We start from the raw sequence: 16,793 nt of genomic DNA on the forward strand, positions 1-16,793 counted from the left end.
CTTCACAGTGGATTGCCGAATGATGTATATACTGCTCTTGTAGGGCAGAAAATGAAAGAACCATAATGAATTGAGATAGCTTTACTGGATAATGATGTGTGGATGCAATGATGTAAGTACCACTTTCCAATGAACTCTAGCCTGTGTTTAAACTTGCTCCAGGTCTTGCTCAACTATCACTCTGATCTCCATCCCATTTGTTTCATCACCATCAGTTCCCTAGAGAACCAGGGTGCTTCCTTAGATCCACTCCATGGGAAGGGATGATTGGGAGAGATCATGTCCACTGCCCTGGCCATTTCCCTACTCTAGGGATCAGTCAGGGCTTTCACAGGATCACTTGCTGCAGGAGCATAAAACACTCCAAGAGACATCAGTGAGATTTAAAAGTCTCCTTGGTCAAACCAGCTTATTGTCCCCCTATCACTGCAATGAGTCTAAAACTCACCAGGTAGTGATGTGTCCATGAACTGAACTATAGATATCTCTTCTACTCCCAGATGACCATCATCTTGCCTACCACAGAGTTCCAAAATGTGCCTTGCAGACAAGGTGGCACCTGATACTATCTGAGGCAGATCCATCATTCTCATGAAGCATGAAATTCTGAGTTTCTCTTGACAGAAAGGTCTCTGTTTGGATGTTGAAGTCCCTAGCAAAAGTGTCCAAGGGGTAATCGCCCCTGAAACCAGTTTGGTCAGCTCAAAAATGGAGATGCTTAAGAAGTGAAATGGGCACCAGCAGAGTTCACCTTCAAATAGACACATTCAAATCCAGCTGACTATGAGACAAGGCACCTAGTTAGAGATATGTAATTCCAACACACCACTCCAACTCAACTTCCAAAAGATAGGGAGCAAGGACAGCTCATGCATTTTTGAGATACAAAGCTGGGTAACAAATCCCAGTCCAAATCCATCCAAGTTTATGTATTGAGTCCCCAAAGCCAGGCAAGTTATTCCTGGAGTAGAGGCAGAAAACCCAAGAAGCATGTCTACCACTAAAACAACAACAACAACAACCAAATACCTAACAATTTTTCTATGGAATTCCAAATAGGCTCCCTGAGGCCGCCATTTCACTAAATAGGCAGGGTCTATCTCACTGAGAGGACCCATAAAACCATAACATCAGAGCAGTGGGCGGCTCTGTCCTTTCAGTCCAGTAGACTGACTTTTTTTTTCATGTCAGGAGCAACCTGGGTTGCTTCTGATGTGAGAGAATTGGCCGTCTGCAAGGACGTTGCCCAGGGGATGCCCGGATGTTTTGATGCTTTTACCATCCTTGTGGGAGGCTTCTCTCATGTCCCCGCGTAGAGCTGGAGCTGATAGAGGGAGCTCATCCGCGCTCTCCCCGGGTGGGATTCAAACCTGGCAGCTTTCAGGTCAGCAACCCAAGCTTCAAGTCACAAGGCTTTACCCCTCTACGCCACCGGAGGCTCCTAGACTGACTGAAAACTGTAGACTTAAGATGGTTATACTATTCTTATGCTCCAATGAATTTATTACACCTTCCTTAGGGACAGTGGTGCAGCAGGTTAAACCACTGAGCTGCTGAACTTGCTGACTGAAAGGTCGGTGGTTTGAATCCAAGGAGTGGGGTAAGCTTCCACTGTTAGCCCCAGCTTCTGTCAACCAGCAGTTTGAAAACATGCAAATGTGAGTAGATCAATAGATACCACTCCGGCAGGAAGGTAACGGCACTCCATACAGTCATGCCGGCCACATGACCTTGGGGGGTGTCTACCGACAATGCCAGCTCTTCAGCTTAGAAATGGAGATGAGCACCAACCCCCAGAGTCAGGCACAACTAGACTTCATGTCAGGGGAAAACCTTTATCTTTACCTTTAGGGATAGTGAAGTCTCACCTGGAGCAGTCTGGGGAGGGAAGTATGCCATCATTACCATCATGAGCTATCCCAGCTCCCATTAAAATATTTACTAGAGAATGCTTCTGGTTATTCCTGCCTATTATTAACTCCCTGAAAGGTGTAGCCTCTTTATGCCACTGATACTGAAGCCAGTATCTTACTGATAGTTACTTAACAGACTTAAGAGAGTGCAAAAGAGTCCTTTAGGGTGTTGCCTCAATTAGATTCAGCACTCCCTTGCTGCAATCATGATCCTTTCTAAGATTTTTTTAGTTCCATGTGTTTGTCTCAGAGGTAACTCCCACACTTTTGAAAGGAACCTAACCTCCTGTGGGTGTACTCAGAATTGCGCCACAATGGATTTTACCGTGTGGAAACTTTTCTCCCTTTTTTTCAAAACCTGAAAGCTGAAGGCCAAATTCTTTATCCAGCAGGCATTTTTTTTCTATTTAGCTGCATTTTATTTTGCTATTTTGTAGACTGCTTTGGTCCTATTCTGGGAGAAGGGTGGGATAGAAATTAAACAAACAAAATAAGAAACAGTGCGCTTAACTGGAGGATGAGGGCTGTTGTAATGAATTGTGTAGGCCACATACCTTCCTTCTAGCATAGAATCATAGAAAACTCCCCCCTTTTGTTTCAGAAGTATTTTTTAATTTTCTTTCTATCCAGCCTTTCTCAAAGTTCATGACACAATTTTATGACACAACCCAATAAATTTAAAAACATGGCAAATACAAAAGCTAAAGAACAGTTAAAAACAATTAAACAGTTGTGTCATGAATTCAAAATATGGTTAAGATACAATAAAATAACTCATAAAATTAAAATTACATTTAAAATGAAATATTCTCCTCAACTTCCCCACCCCCCTTCCCCACCCTCCCCTGCAGCATGCACCTCATCCTTCCCCAAATGCCTGTTGGCAGAGAAAGGTGTTGATCTACTTGTAGAAGGCCAGCAAGGATGGGGCCATCCTGGTCTCTCTTGGGAGGAAGTTCCACAGTTTGGGAGAAGCCACTGTAAAGGCTCTCCCCAGTGTTCTCACCAAAAGTGCTTCAGTGGGTATTGAGATAGAGAGAAGGCCCATCCCAGTAGATCCTAGATGTCTACCAGGTTCATAGAAAGAGGTATGGCCCTTCATATAATCTGGACCAGAACCATACAGGACTTTGCAACACACTGAATGGTGCCCGGAAATGTTTTGACAGCCAGTGGATCTGCTGCAACAGAGAAGTTGGATGCTCCCTGTTGCCAGCCCTGTTTAATAACCTGGCTGCTGCTCTTTGGACCAGCTGAAGTTTCTGAACACTTTTCAAAGGCAGACCTCCACAGAGTGCATAGCAGTAGTCCAACCAATGCATGTACCAACGCATGTACCACTGTGTAACCAACGCATGTACCACTGTGGCCAGATCTGACTTCTACAGGAGGAGCCTCTGGTGGCCTAGGGGATAAAAGTCTTGTGACTTGAAGGTTGGGTTGTTGACCTGAAGGCTGCCAGGTTCGAATCCCACCTGTGGAGAGCGCAGATGAGCTCCCTCTATCAGCTCCAGCTCCATGCGGGAACATGAGGGAGGCCTCCCACAAGGATGGTAAAACATCAAAACAGCTGGGCATCCCCTGGGCAATGTCCTTGCAGACGGCCAATTCTCTCACTCCAGAAGCTCCTGACACGGAAAAAAAAAAGTTCTACAGGAATGGGTGCAGTTGACACACTAGCATTGCTTGCACAAAAGACCCTTGGTTACTGCTGGTACCTAGGCCTCCAGGTACCAAATCCAGGAGTATCCCCAAACAGCGAACCTGTGTTTTTAGCGAGAGTGTGACACAGAATGAATCCCTATTCCCAGATCTGTCTTATGAATGACCAGGAGCACCTCTGTCTTGTCTGGATTAAGCTTCCATTTGTTTGCCTTCGTCCAGTCCATTACTAGGCACTGGTTTAGCACAGGAACTGTTTACTTCTTGGGAGGAGAGCAATGGCCAATCTTGATAAAATAGTGAAGAACAGAGACATCATACTGGCAACGAAGGTCCACATAGTAAAAGCAATGGTATTCCCCATAGTAACCTATGGATGCGAGAGCTGGACCATAAGGAAGGCTGAGCGAAGGAAGATAGATGCTTTTGAACTGTGGTGTTGGAGGAAAATCCTGGGAGTGCCTTGGACCACGAGAAGATCCAACCAGTTCATACTCCAGGAAATAATGCTTGGCTGCTCACTGGAGGGAAGGATATTAGAGGCAAAGATGAAGTACTTTGGCCACATAATGAGAAGTCAGGAAAGCTTGGAAAATACCATGATGCTGGGGGAAATGGAAGGAAAAAGGAGGGACAAGATGGATGGATGGTATCCTTGAAGTGACTGGCTTGACCTTGAAGGAACTGGGGGCGGCGACGGCTGACAAGAAGCTCTGGCGTGGGCTGGTCCATGAGGTCATGAAGAGTCGGAAGCGACTGAATGAATAAACAACAAAAATGGCCATGTTCCAGAAGCTTTCTCTCATGACGTTTCACCCACATCTATGGCAAGCATCCTCAGAGGTTATGAGGTCTGCTAGAAAATAGGCAAGTGAGGTTTATATATCTGTGGAAGGTCCAGGGTAGGAGAAAGAGCTCTTGTCTGTTTGCGGCAAGTGTGAATGTTGCAAATTGGCCACCTTGATTAGCACTGAATGGCCTTGTAGCTTCAAAGCTTGGAGAGATCCTTTGTTGGAAGGTGTTGGCAGACCCTGATTATTTCTTGTCTGGGGTTCCTGTTTTTTTCCAGTGTTGTTTTTTATTTACTGTGTTGATTTTAGAGATTTTTAAAATACTGGTAGCCAGATTTTGTTTGTTTTCATGGTTTCTTCCTTTCTATTGAAATTGTCCACATGCTTGTGGATTTCAGTGGCTTCTCTGTGTAGTATGACATGGTGGTTATTAGAGTGGACCGGCATTTTTGTATTCTCAAATAATATACTGTGTCCAGGTTGGTTCATCAAGCACTCTGCTATGGCTGATTTCTCTGGTTGAGTTAGTCTGCAGTGCCTTTCATGTTCCTTGATTCGTGTTTGGGCAATGCTATGTTTGGTGATGGCAAAGTGCGTTAAAGCACTGAGCTGCAGACCGAAAGGTCCCAGGTTCAAGTCCCGGGAGCGGCGTGAGCGGCCGCTGTTAGCTCCAGCTCCTGCCAGCCTAGCAGTTCGAAAACATGCCAATGTGAGTAGATCAATAGGTACCGCTCCGGCGGGAAGGTAACGGCGCTCCATGCAGTCATGCCGGCCACATGACCTTGGAGGTCTACGGACAACACCGGCTCTTTAGAAATGGCTTAGAAATGGAGATGAGCACCACACCCCAGAGTCAGACATGACTGGACTTAACGTCAGGGGAAAACCTTTACCTTACCTATGTAGACTTTCCACAGCTGCATGGAAAACTCACAGCAACCCAGTGATTTCGGCCATGAAACCCTTTGACAACACATTAAACCACAACATCTCATAAAAAACTATAAAGCACACAATGCCATCATAAATAACTAGCTCAACATAGTTTGAACAATCAATGGAATTAAAATCTCATTTTGTAGACACGACAAACAATAAAAATAGCATTTTTGAAATGGAGGGCTTTGTTTTGGAGGCCCAGTTCAGCACCATGGAAAGCTCCCTTAAACTCTGGAACAGAAACCAAGGTGGATCTACAACCCTTCTCATTGGTCCAAGTGATGTGCAACACAAATCTGTTACAAACCAAAATGCACAAAGAAGAGAAAAATGGGCATAGAAGTGTAATTATTTTTAATTTAAGAGAATTAACCTATTTGTTTACTGTAGTTTCTCCTCTTAAAACACCTTGTTATATTATTATCCTCCCCTTCAATGCTACCTAAAATGGATTCGTCCACATAGCGGTGCGAAAGAATATGACGCTTCAGGGCCTTTCCATTCCCTGCGGGGGGGGGAGCGGAAAGAGAGAGACTGCTATAGACAGCACTGCGCCGGAATGACTGGCAGGAAGGAAACACACACACATAGACACCCCTCCTCTTTACTATCACCATCCTCTCGCGATGTTAGCGCCTGCCTTGCATTCATGAGTTCTCGCGAGGTTTGGGTTCCCGTTCCCACGCCTGTTGTGTCTGACTCTTTGAGATGAGGGAAAGGGAAGCAGCTGGGAGTCAGGGAGCGCGTGGGCGGGGCCAAGGGGCTCCCTTTTAGCCCCGCCCCTCGGCCTTTTGTTTTTCTCGCTCGTGCGCGTGCGCGCTCTCGGAGGGAACATTGGGGGGGAAATACGGGATGCGCGCGCGTTCCCTGCTGGTGGCGGCGGACACATTGGCCGCCTCTCGCGAGAGTAGGAGTTTTGGCGAGAGTTTGTGGAAGATGGCGCCTGTTGTGACAGGGTGAGTGCGGGGGGGTTCGTGGCATAGTTGCTCCGGAGTCGGTTCCTCCCGCTCTTTCCCGGGCCGCCGGGCCTCGGCCTCTCGGCTGGCGCTCCTGGCCTCCTCGGTTTGGCCAGGGTTTCTTCCTCCGTGTGCGGTTGTGTGTGAGGCGGGCGAGCGGGGGGAGGCCGCGTTGCTCGGCCGTTGAGGGGCGAGGAGTGTGTGTGGGGGTTTCGGGCCGAGTTTCCATGGGGACCCTCGTGCCTGTGAGGGCCCGGCCTCTTCTCTGTGGAGACCCAGGCTCGCTCCGAGCTCCCAGCTGGGGAACACAAAGCAGCGGGCAAAGGCGAGAGAGCAAGGGGACCTGTTTCTCTTCTGTCAAGACTCTCTCGCTAGGAAACCCTTCTCCAGACAAAGCACAGGGGGGCTTCTTAGGGCCCAGAGGGACGCGGGAGGAGTCAGCTCATGTCTGGAGAAATCTGACTTGGCCACTGGGGTATATGCACTGGTTACACTGGACTCAGTGGTTACACTGGCTTTCGCATCATTAAAGCTTGTGCTTCAACTGCGCCGAAAAGCCAGATCTGGCTGTGGTGGTCCATGCTTTAGGGCACTGCGTCTCAACCTGTGGGTGCCCAGGTGTTTTGGCTTACAACTTCCAGAAATCCCAGCCAGCTGGAAGTTGAAGGCCAAAACATCTGGGAACTCACAGGTTGAGAACCACTGCTTTAGGGCCCTTCCGGACAGGCCCTATATCCCAGGAAATGATCCCAAGTATTCTGCTTTATTTATTTATTTACTTCATTTATACCCCGCCTTTCTCACCCCATTGGGGGACTCAAGGTGGCTTACAACACTGGCAACATTCAATGTCACTAATACATAGCAGGTAAAGGTAAAGGTTTTCCCTTGGCATGAAGTCTAGTCATGTCCGACTCATTTCCATTTCTAAGCCGAAGAGTTGTCTGCAGACACCTCCAAGGTCATGTGGCCGGCATGACTGCATAGAGTGCCGTTACCTTCCAGCCGGAGCAGTACCTATTGATCTGCTCACATTTACATATTTTTGAACTGTTAGGTTTGCAGAAGCTGGAGCTGACAGCGGGAGCTCACTCTGCTCCCAGGATTTGAACTGCTGACCTTTTGGTCAGCAAATTCAGCAGCTCAATGGTTTAACCCGCTGCGTCTCCAAAACATAGCAATAAAAATACAATTAAAACCATTTAAAACAGGCGTGCAAATAAAACATCTTGAACAGGTTAAAACATAAATTGCATAATTCCGTTCATCCATAATCCTTGCTCATAATCCTTATTCAGACTGTGTTGAAATCCGTGATAACTCATTCTTCAAATGCTTGTTTACAAAGCCAAGTCTTTAGTTTCTTTCTAAAAATGAGAAGAGATGGGCCTGCCTGATGTCACTGGGGAGGGAGTTCCACAACTAAGGGGCCACCACTGAGAAGGCCTTGTCTCTCATCCCCACCAATCGCAATTGTGAAGGTGGTAGGATTGAGAACAGGGCCACCCCAGCCAATCTTAAGGCTCTTGTTGGCTCATAAGAGGAAATGCATTCGGACCAGTAAGTTGGATCAGAACCGTTTAAACTTGATTATATGAGTCCCCATTGCCAGATATACTGGGATAAACAAAACCTGGGATCAGATCCAGGGATAAGGGGCCTGTCTGGAAGGGTCCATAGTTATATCACAGGAACTGAGGGCCCTTCCACACAGCTTTAGAGACCATAATATCAAGGCAGAATAACCCACAATATCTGCTTTGAACTGGGTTATCTGAGTCACTGCCATATATTCCAATTCAAAGCGGATAATGTGGGATTTTATTCAGCTGTGTGGAATAAGCTGGGTTATCTGAGTCCACACTGCCAGATAATCGAGTTCAATGTGGATTTTATACAGCTGTGTGGAAGGGGCCTTAGAACCCAGTACTATATTGAACGCATCCCATGTTTCAGTGTAACAGCATTTTTGTATCTCAGCAGTTATTTATCATTTTTTTTTGGGGGGGGGGGGGGAGTGTTGTTTCTTAGTGCTTTTGAGTGTGTAATCTGTTTGACAATTGACCTTGGGGCCCTTCCACAAAACATATCACTTAGGGCCCTTCCACACAGCCATATAACCCAGAATATCAAGCCAGAAAATCCCACAATATCTGCTTTGAATGGGTTTATCTGAGTCCACACTGCCATATATTCCAGTTCAGTGTGGATTTCATACAGCTGTGTGGAAGGGGGCTTACTGCAATGCATTCTACGTGGGGCTGGCTTTGAACCTACTATTAGTACAAAAATCTTCAGTCAGGCTGCTGACAGGAGTGAACTATCAGGAAGATACCTCCCCCCCCCATTAAAGCAGCTTCACTGGCTGCCTGTGGGCTTCTGGGCTATAGTGCAGGTCATCGTCTACAAAGCTTAATATGGTTTGGGTCTAGCCTATTTACGTGACCGCATTTCCCCCTATGTTTGGGCCTTAAGATCTGCTGGGAAGGCCCTCCTCACAGCCCCATCACCGTCACAAGCGCAGTTGGTGGGGATGGAAGAGGGGCCTTCTCGATAGTGGCCCCCTGGCGTTTGAACACCTTCCCCAGGGAGATTAGCTAGGCACCCACGCTCATTACCTTTAGGAAAGAATTGAAAACTTGGCTTTTTAGACATGCCTTTGACAATGGCAAAATGTAAGAATTCCTAATAACTATCAGTTGGATTTAATGACTTATCTTTACCAGAGCAATGGCTGGGAATTTTTATGTTGTTTAAACTGTTTTTATATATAATTGTTTACTGATGTTTTGGTTGGTTTGTGTTGTTTTTTGTTTTGTCTTAATTTGATATGTTATTTACCTTGTTTATATTATTGACTATGTTTTATTTTATGATTGTAAGCCACTCTTAATCCCTTTTTGGGAGATGAGGCGGGGTATAAATAAAGTTATCATTATTACATCGCGTTTGGACTACTACAATGCACTCTACGTGGGACCGCCCTTGAAAAGTGTTCGGAAACTCCAGTTTGTCCAGAGAACAGTAGCCAGGTTACTTACTGGAGCTGATTCCAGGGAGCACACCACTCTTCTGTTGAAACAGCTCAATTGGCTTCTGATTTGTTTCTGGGCCCAATTCAAGGTGGTGGTTTAACCTATAAAGCCCTGCACAACTTTGGTCCAGGTTACTTGAGACACCCCCTATACAGGCTAGATAGACCTCCAAGTTCTAGTAAGGAGAACCTTATTTTGACACAGTTCCCAGCCAACATGCACTTAAAAATCACTAGAGAAGGTACATTCTCGGGTGCAGCTCCTAAGTTGTGGAACTTGCTGAAATTATATCGGCTTCCACCCTCATGATATTTAGGAAAGGCGTGAAAATTTTCCTCTTTGAAGCAGCTTTTAACTGAAGTCAGGTACTTATGGATACAGAAGAATGGGGAATTTTAGATTTTAACTTTTAATATTCAATAATACAGAAAGTTTTAAAGGATTATTCAACCTCTAATACTTGTTTAGTAACGTTGTTTTTTTTTAAAAAAAACTATTTGTATGTTTTAAAATACGATGTGAACCGCCTTGAGTCCGTCCTGGAGAAAGGCAGCATAGAAATCTGTAATAAGTAAATAAATAAATAAATTTTCCTTCTTCTGCTTCTGCCACGAGGAACAAAACCAGACCCCAAATCCTATGACCAAGGCTGCACTGGTTGCTGTAACCAGGTGCAACCCTTTTAAGGGAAAGCTGTCATTTTAGTCCACTCATCAACTACCAATTTGGGGTTGCATAATGTAATTGGCCTCTCCTCGCCCAGCTTGTCGCTTCAGTTGGCACGTGTTCTATATACAGCTTGAGCATCCCTTATCCGAAATGCTTGAGACTAGAAGTGTTTGGATTTTTGGAATGCTGATCATTGCATAGATGTACGTAATCATTGAGCTGGGACACAGGTCTGAACACACAGCATTCATTTGTGTTTCATACATGCTGTATGCATGTATGCAAAAGGTACTGTTCTCCAATACTGAAGAGTTGGGGCCCTTCCACATAGCCATATCATTCAGAATATCAAGACAGATAATCCACCATATCTGCTTTGAACTATGTTATTTGAGTCCACACTGCCGGATAATCCAGTTCAGTGTGGATTTTATACAGCTGTATGGAAGGGGCCTTGGAGCGTGGTGTAGTCTCTTCCCGAAGTGTCTAAGCAGAGGCTGGATGGCCATCTGTTGGGGGTGCTTTGATTCCGCTTTTGACTGGATGGCCCTTGTGGTCTCTTCCAACTCTATGATTCTATGTTTTGTTTTTGTTTTTCCTGCAAATTGTACTAGTACATAAAGTTTAGTGTCCTCAAGTGGAAACAAAAGATACTGATTTGGGGAGTTGGGTTAGTTTTCAATGTGGTGATGTTATTTTACACCACATAATCATGGTTGTTTAGTTATTCAATAATTGTTTCCACATCTATATTTTGTTGTGGGGAACAGTTTCTTAAATTGAAACAAAAGCTTTTTTAATCTTGTCAATAATAATTTGCTGCTCTTGGTAATGGCCTCACCAGCAGATTGAAACACCTTCAAACTTTGTGACACGGAAATACATCTACATTATTTGTGTGGAATTTGTATATGCAAATACCTTTAGTATTAATTTGTTGGTTGCTTGATTGGGACTGTCAGCAAAATGTTGAGTTTGTTCTTTATTGCGATAATAGAATAACATGCTACTCCTTTAATTTTATTGTCACTCACTTTCTCTGATCGTGTCGTTGCTTGAAGTAAGTTATTTTTCTTCCTTTTACAGTATTTCAATTAACAGTGCATTCTTGTAGCTCTTTCATCTTCTGGAAGAGAACAGATTTTTTTTCTGAATTCTGAATTACTTCTGAGAATTCTGAAGTCAGGGCAACAAAATAATATGTATTGTCGAAGGCTTTCATGGCCGGAATAACTGGAGTGTTATGTGGTTTCTAGGCTGTATAGCTGTTTTCTGGCAGTATTTTCTTCTGACATTTCATCTTCATCTGTAGCTGGCATCTTCAGTAGATCCTCTTTGTAAGGCTTAATTCAACTTGTCCATAGCCTAAAATGAAGCCATTTACTATTGCATTCATGTTTTTCTTTTTGTTGAATATAATTGCTAGACTTCCCAACTGTGAACTGCATTTTCTCATAGCTTTATACTGTTCGAAAGTGTTTGTTAGTGAAGGCAAGAGACATGAATTTTGTAAGTGTTGTCCTGTGGTCTCTAAATTGGAAGTCTCCTGTGAAATCTCACTATCTTTGTGTCTAGTTTGTCTAAAATTTGAGGTAGGAATGTATGATTTGATTAGAATAGATGTTGAGTGCAGGCATTTGTTCAGTGGGTTTCATATAAAAGTTGATAGAACAAATGGGTTTGTTCCAGTTGAAAATAATTAGGGTTTTGTTCCAAATTTATATTCATTCCTACCATTGATTTTTAGACTATGGGACTTTTCTAGATGAACCTTATTAGCCATTTTTGTTACGAAAACAGTACTTTATATATTTTTTGACATTGTCTCATACATAAAGTATAGTTTAAACCTGCCGTATACCTGTGCATAAATTGGCCCCATGTATAAGTCGAGCCCCCGGTGGCGCAGCAGGTTAAACCGCTTAGCTGCTGAACTTGTGTCAGCTATTCAAATCCAGTGAGCGGGGTGAGCTCCTGCTGTTAGCCCAGCTTCTGCCAACCTAGCAGTTTGAAAACATGTAAATGTGAGTAGATCCATAGGTACTGCTCTGCCGGGAAGGTAACGGCACTCCATGCAGTCATGCCGGCCACATGACCTTGGAGATGTCTATGGACAACGCTGGCTCTTCAGCTTAGAAATGGAGATGCGCACTAACCCCCAGAGTTAGACACAACTAGACTCAATGTCAGGGGAAAACCTTTACCTTATAAGTCGAGGGCAGGTTTTGGGGCCCAATTTATGGATTTTGATGTGACGCAGATCTTTGAGCAGACATGAGAAAGCAGTAATGCTACTTCGAGGGGATGGTTACTTCTGGCCACCGTCACTACTCCCCCACCCAGACATTCAAAAAGGCCAGAAGTGGCACCACAGCAGAGAGATTAAAACTTGGTGCTTCTTTTAAGTTCTCCCAGAACAGACTTAGCACTTGCCTTTTATCACTCTACTTAGAGAATGGGATCATTCTTTTTTTGATAAAAGTTAAGGTACTCACATTGACCTGTGAATAAGTTGACCCATACTTTTTGAGGTGATTTTTAACTAAAAATTCTATAGGGTATATTCATTCGGATAATGCATTTAGAAACATAGTGCAAATATTTGTGTGCTTTTTGAGTTTTTCAAGTAAAATATCTGAGCATTTGATTTCATGAAAAGGTTGAATGAAAGATACCTTGTGGGTGTGGAGAAACACATTGCAATAAGAAACAATGTGTGTTTTATATGATACATGGGAATTTCAAAAATGACATGGTGAAGCGCACGCAATGGAACTAAACTGCCAGACTTCGTAAAAAGAAACCAGGATACCATTATATGAAATGGTTATAATGGAGTGTTCTATATTTTGCATTCAGTGTTTATTTGCACATTGTGAAAATCTGTGGAAATTACAAAACATAAGTAAGCTAATAACTGAAATAAGAGTGTTTTGCTACTGGCAGCTTATGAAAAGCTGGTCAGAAGCAACTATGGCAGCAAAATTCTGTCAGTTCTGGTTTATAAAATATGCTGTAATAATGAGAGTGCAAAATTGTTTAACTTTTTGATTGAAGTTGTGAATATGACCTGGTATGTTATTAGGGAAGCAAGCTGGGTTTCATTTTGGAAATCAAGTTGAATGCTTTTAATTTAACGTAAGCTAACAAATGGAGAAGTACAGTTTTCACTTCCCAATTTTCTTGCTTCCAATCATGTAATATATATAATGAGAGTTCCAAGCCCGTATCCTAAATGTTTATGCCAGGGGTCCCCAAACTAAGGCCTGGGGGCTACATGCAGCCCATTGAAGCCATTTATCCGGCCCTTGCAGCAGCAGCTCCCTCCTCCTCTGCTGAGGAAGGTGCGTGTGGCGCGGGGCACCTTTCCCGTCTCCTCCCTCACCTGGTGCGTGCCTTCCGAAGCTTTGCTTGTTTACAATGGTATTTTAATTATTATTTACTTAATAATTATTTATTAAGGGGTGCTTTGCTAGTGCTTTTGGTGCACAAAGGCAGAAGGAGGTTGGACTAAATGGCCCAAGGGGTCTTTTCCAACCCTCTTCATTATTTATATTATGATTATGATTAACATTGAGGCTGTATTTATTCCTGTTTTGTTTATTTACTTCAAAATAAGATATGTGCAGTGTGCACTGCATAGGAATGTGTTCATAGTTTTTTTTAAAAACTATAGTCCGGCCCTCCAACGGTCTGAGGGACCATGAACTGCCCCCATGTTAAAAAAGTTTGGGAACCCCTGGCTTATGCTATGATGTCTTAGAAATTGTATCAGTGCAGATTTGCAAAATTTTTGCTCCTTAGTGTTGGTTTTGTGAGGCACCAGCACTTTTTAGCAGAGAAGGTTAAATTTACCCTGCAAAAGTTAAACTCTCATAATACCATAGCAATCATCAGTGGTATTTAAAGTGCTGTCGAGCTAGATTAATTATGTAGTGGAGATTCATGCCTTGTGAATTATGAATGATTTTGTAAACAACTTTGTCAAGCTCAATTTGTAAACAGACTGGCTAAGGTACCTGAAACAATAATTTGCATTTTGCACTTAAGGCACTTTAATGACAGGGAATAATATGACAAACTCCTATCCATACAGAGTTTGTGCAAACACTGTGAATTTAAAAATAGTTTATCATCTTTATTGATCCATATTTTAAGTGACTACTTCTTAGGCAAGTATGAGGTACTTCCAGGGGAGCAGATAAGAAAGTTTATTTAACCTACATAAGTGCGAAATTACATATGCGTCAACAAGCAGATGGACATGTAGAATTTTTTTGGACTTACTGCTTTATTATTTTATCAGGATTTTAATGGTAGGTACTTAGCCTAAGAGATACCCATCTGTGTGTATGTTTTTGTTTATTTCATGTTATTCATTATAAGGTGTCTGGCCATGGATGGATCTTTCTTTTTCTTCCTCTATATCTGTGACTATCCCTTCTAGTCTTTTGGCAGAAGGAAAAACCTACTGGAGCTCATGGTTCAGAAGTATTTATTAGTCTTAATTGAGGCCCCTTCCACACAGCTGCATAGAATCCAAATTGAACTGGATTATATGGCAGTGTGAACTCAGATAATCCAGTTCAAAGCAGATATTGTGGATTATCTGCATTGACACTCTGGGTTATATGGCTGTTTAGAAGGGCCCCAAATCTATTCTCTGGTAGATGTTGAGATTACTTACATATATTCTTACACAATGCAATTCTAGTTCGGATTTACTATGAAGTCTATTATAATTATTCATTGGGATTCATGGTGGAACATGCTAAAAGAACAATAGCTAACACAGTATGATTTGAAAGTTTTACAGGGACAACGAGAAACCAAGGATTGAATCCAGTCAGTAACCTTGAGCAAGTCTCAGAAGATGACATAGGCAAATCTCCTCTAAACAAATCTTGCCAAGTAACCCTAGGAATATAACAAGAAAAATAATACTTTATTACTTATGATTATTATCAGCATTATAATCAAGTTCATCCCTCCATGGATTTGTTGGTCTTCAAATATAAATATTTTTGAAAAGAATGTGTATTCACTATTCTTCGTTGTCCTGGTGTGTAAAATTAATTTTGGATAATTTCCTCTTCTCTCATGGCTTTATGACACCTACAATGTTATCCTAACTATAATTTGTAGTCAGAAATGAGATCTACCCCACTTGGTGGGACTTTAGTGCCTTAGTTTGTAGGAACAGAGTAGCAGATGCAAGCTACTTGCTTTTTCTTACCTCCAGATTAGATAAAGCTTCATCTGAAAAAAATAAGCAACGAGTCACAAGAAAATGAAGGCACTGTATGCCCCTGTTTTAAATAAGGTGCTGCCCTGTAGGTATGGAAGTGCAGTTTAAATTTGATTTTTCTGTTAGGCAGGAATTATTCTTGAATTCTGAGATTTGAGAAAAGAAAAATTCCATAACATTTCTTGAAATGCATTTGATTCTGTAAAATAGAGTATTTCATATAAGTCTTTTCCACTGTTTCCTCAGAATTTTCAGTTCTTTTCTAGGAGTTGTAGCCTGAATCATTTGGAGGGCAAAATGCTCCCTAGTATCTGATAAAATGTAGGAAGTATTATTTTAAGGAAGGGGTTTCTTAGGATGGAACATGAAAATAGTGAAATCAAAGGCTTGGACAGGAGCATACATTGAAATCATCTACTACCCTTTGAAAAAACATATCAGCTATTAAGAGCCATATTTGTGAACTCCAACCAAATATATTCCATGTTTGTGTTGTATATTACCTTCAACACTTTTAAAATGAAGCAGTTCTTTATAATGGCACTTGACAATACCTTGTCCTGCTGTAATTTATTATTGCTACTTGGTCACTGGCTAGCACACATTGTCATAAGTAATTTTTTTTCTTCTGAGTTTTTTATTCTATGGATCTTCCTTTAGGGCAGTGGTTCTCAGTATGGGGTCCCCAAATGTTTTTGACCTACAACTCCCAGAAATCCCAGCCAGTTACCCAGCTATTAGGATTTCTGGGCATTGAAGGCCAAAAATATCTGGGGACCCCAGGTTGAGAACTACTGCTCTAGGGATTGGTGAAAGTACGATAGTGCATGTTTCCATTTCCAGGCATAGATCATCCACCAAGGGAATCAAAGTTGTGTCTGTCTTATAACCTGAACTGACAACTGAGTTGAAACTATATAATCGTGTTTCATTCAGGATGTGGAGCTGGGAGGCAATCACATGTTCTAGTACTTTAATATCCCCCTCAATAGATGTTGGGAGCTCAAGATCGATATTTATTTATTACCAAAGCGTTTAGGGAAGAATTTTTGAAGAGTATTACATCTGTTTCCTTTAAACATGCTAGAACTCTTACCTTGCAAAGATGCATTGACTGCTATGTTCACCCACTCTATTAGTCCTTCTCTTTGGACTTTTTCATTAAGAAGGCCAGATATTTGGTGACTCTCACTTCTCTAAGCATGTTTCCCAAACAGTAGTGGTGATGGTGATCTGTTGCTTTCAAGTCACCTCAAGGCTATGGAGACTCTGAGAAAAGGATCTAGTAGTATTGAACAGTCACACAAGTCTTATCTAGTGGTGTTGTATCAACTGTTATGTTCAAGATGGAATCAGCCTGAGAGATTTGATTTGAATAGTGCCATGCAGAGCAGGCACTTGAATTCTCTGTTTTCTTTTGGGGGCTAGAGCAGGGGTCCCCAAACTAAGGCCCGGGGGCCGGATGCGGCCCTCCAAGGTCATTTACTTGGCCCCCGCCCTCAGTTTTATAATATAATATATTGTATATACATATAATATTGATAATAATATTATAATGTAATACAATATAACACTAATAA

At 42.6% G+C, this 16,793-nt stretch overlaps 1 protein-coding gene across 2 annotated transcripts in view; it reads left to right on the plus strand.

Annotated features, from left to right (window-relative positions):
- Positions 1-6,109: 6,109 nt before the first annotated feature.
- Positions 6,110-16,793, plus strand: part of rbpj (recombination signal binding protein for immunoglobulin kappa J region) — a 59,617-nt gene continuing 48,933 nt past the window's right edge. The window contains exon 1 of one of the 2 annotated variants that reach the window (XM_008118825.3): positions 6,110-6,261. In XM_008118825.3, the coding sequence (XP_008117032.2) occupies positions 6,158-6,261 (104 nt within the window). In that variant the 5' untranslated portion in view covers positions 6,110-6,157. Of the gene's footprint in view, positions 6,262-6,288; positions 6,398-16,793 lie in introns of those variants that run through there. The other variant, XM_062982192.1, reaches the window with a different exon arrangement.

Source organism: Anolis carolinensis, chromosome 5 (assembly GCF_035594765.1).
Source record: "Anolis carolinensis isolate JA03-04 chromosome 5, rAnoCar3.1.pri, whole genome shotgun sequence".
NCBI classification, from domain to species: domain Eukaryota; kingdom Metazoa; phylum Chordata; class Lepidosauria; order Squamata; family Dactyloidae; genus Anolis; species Anolis carolinensis.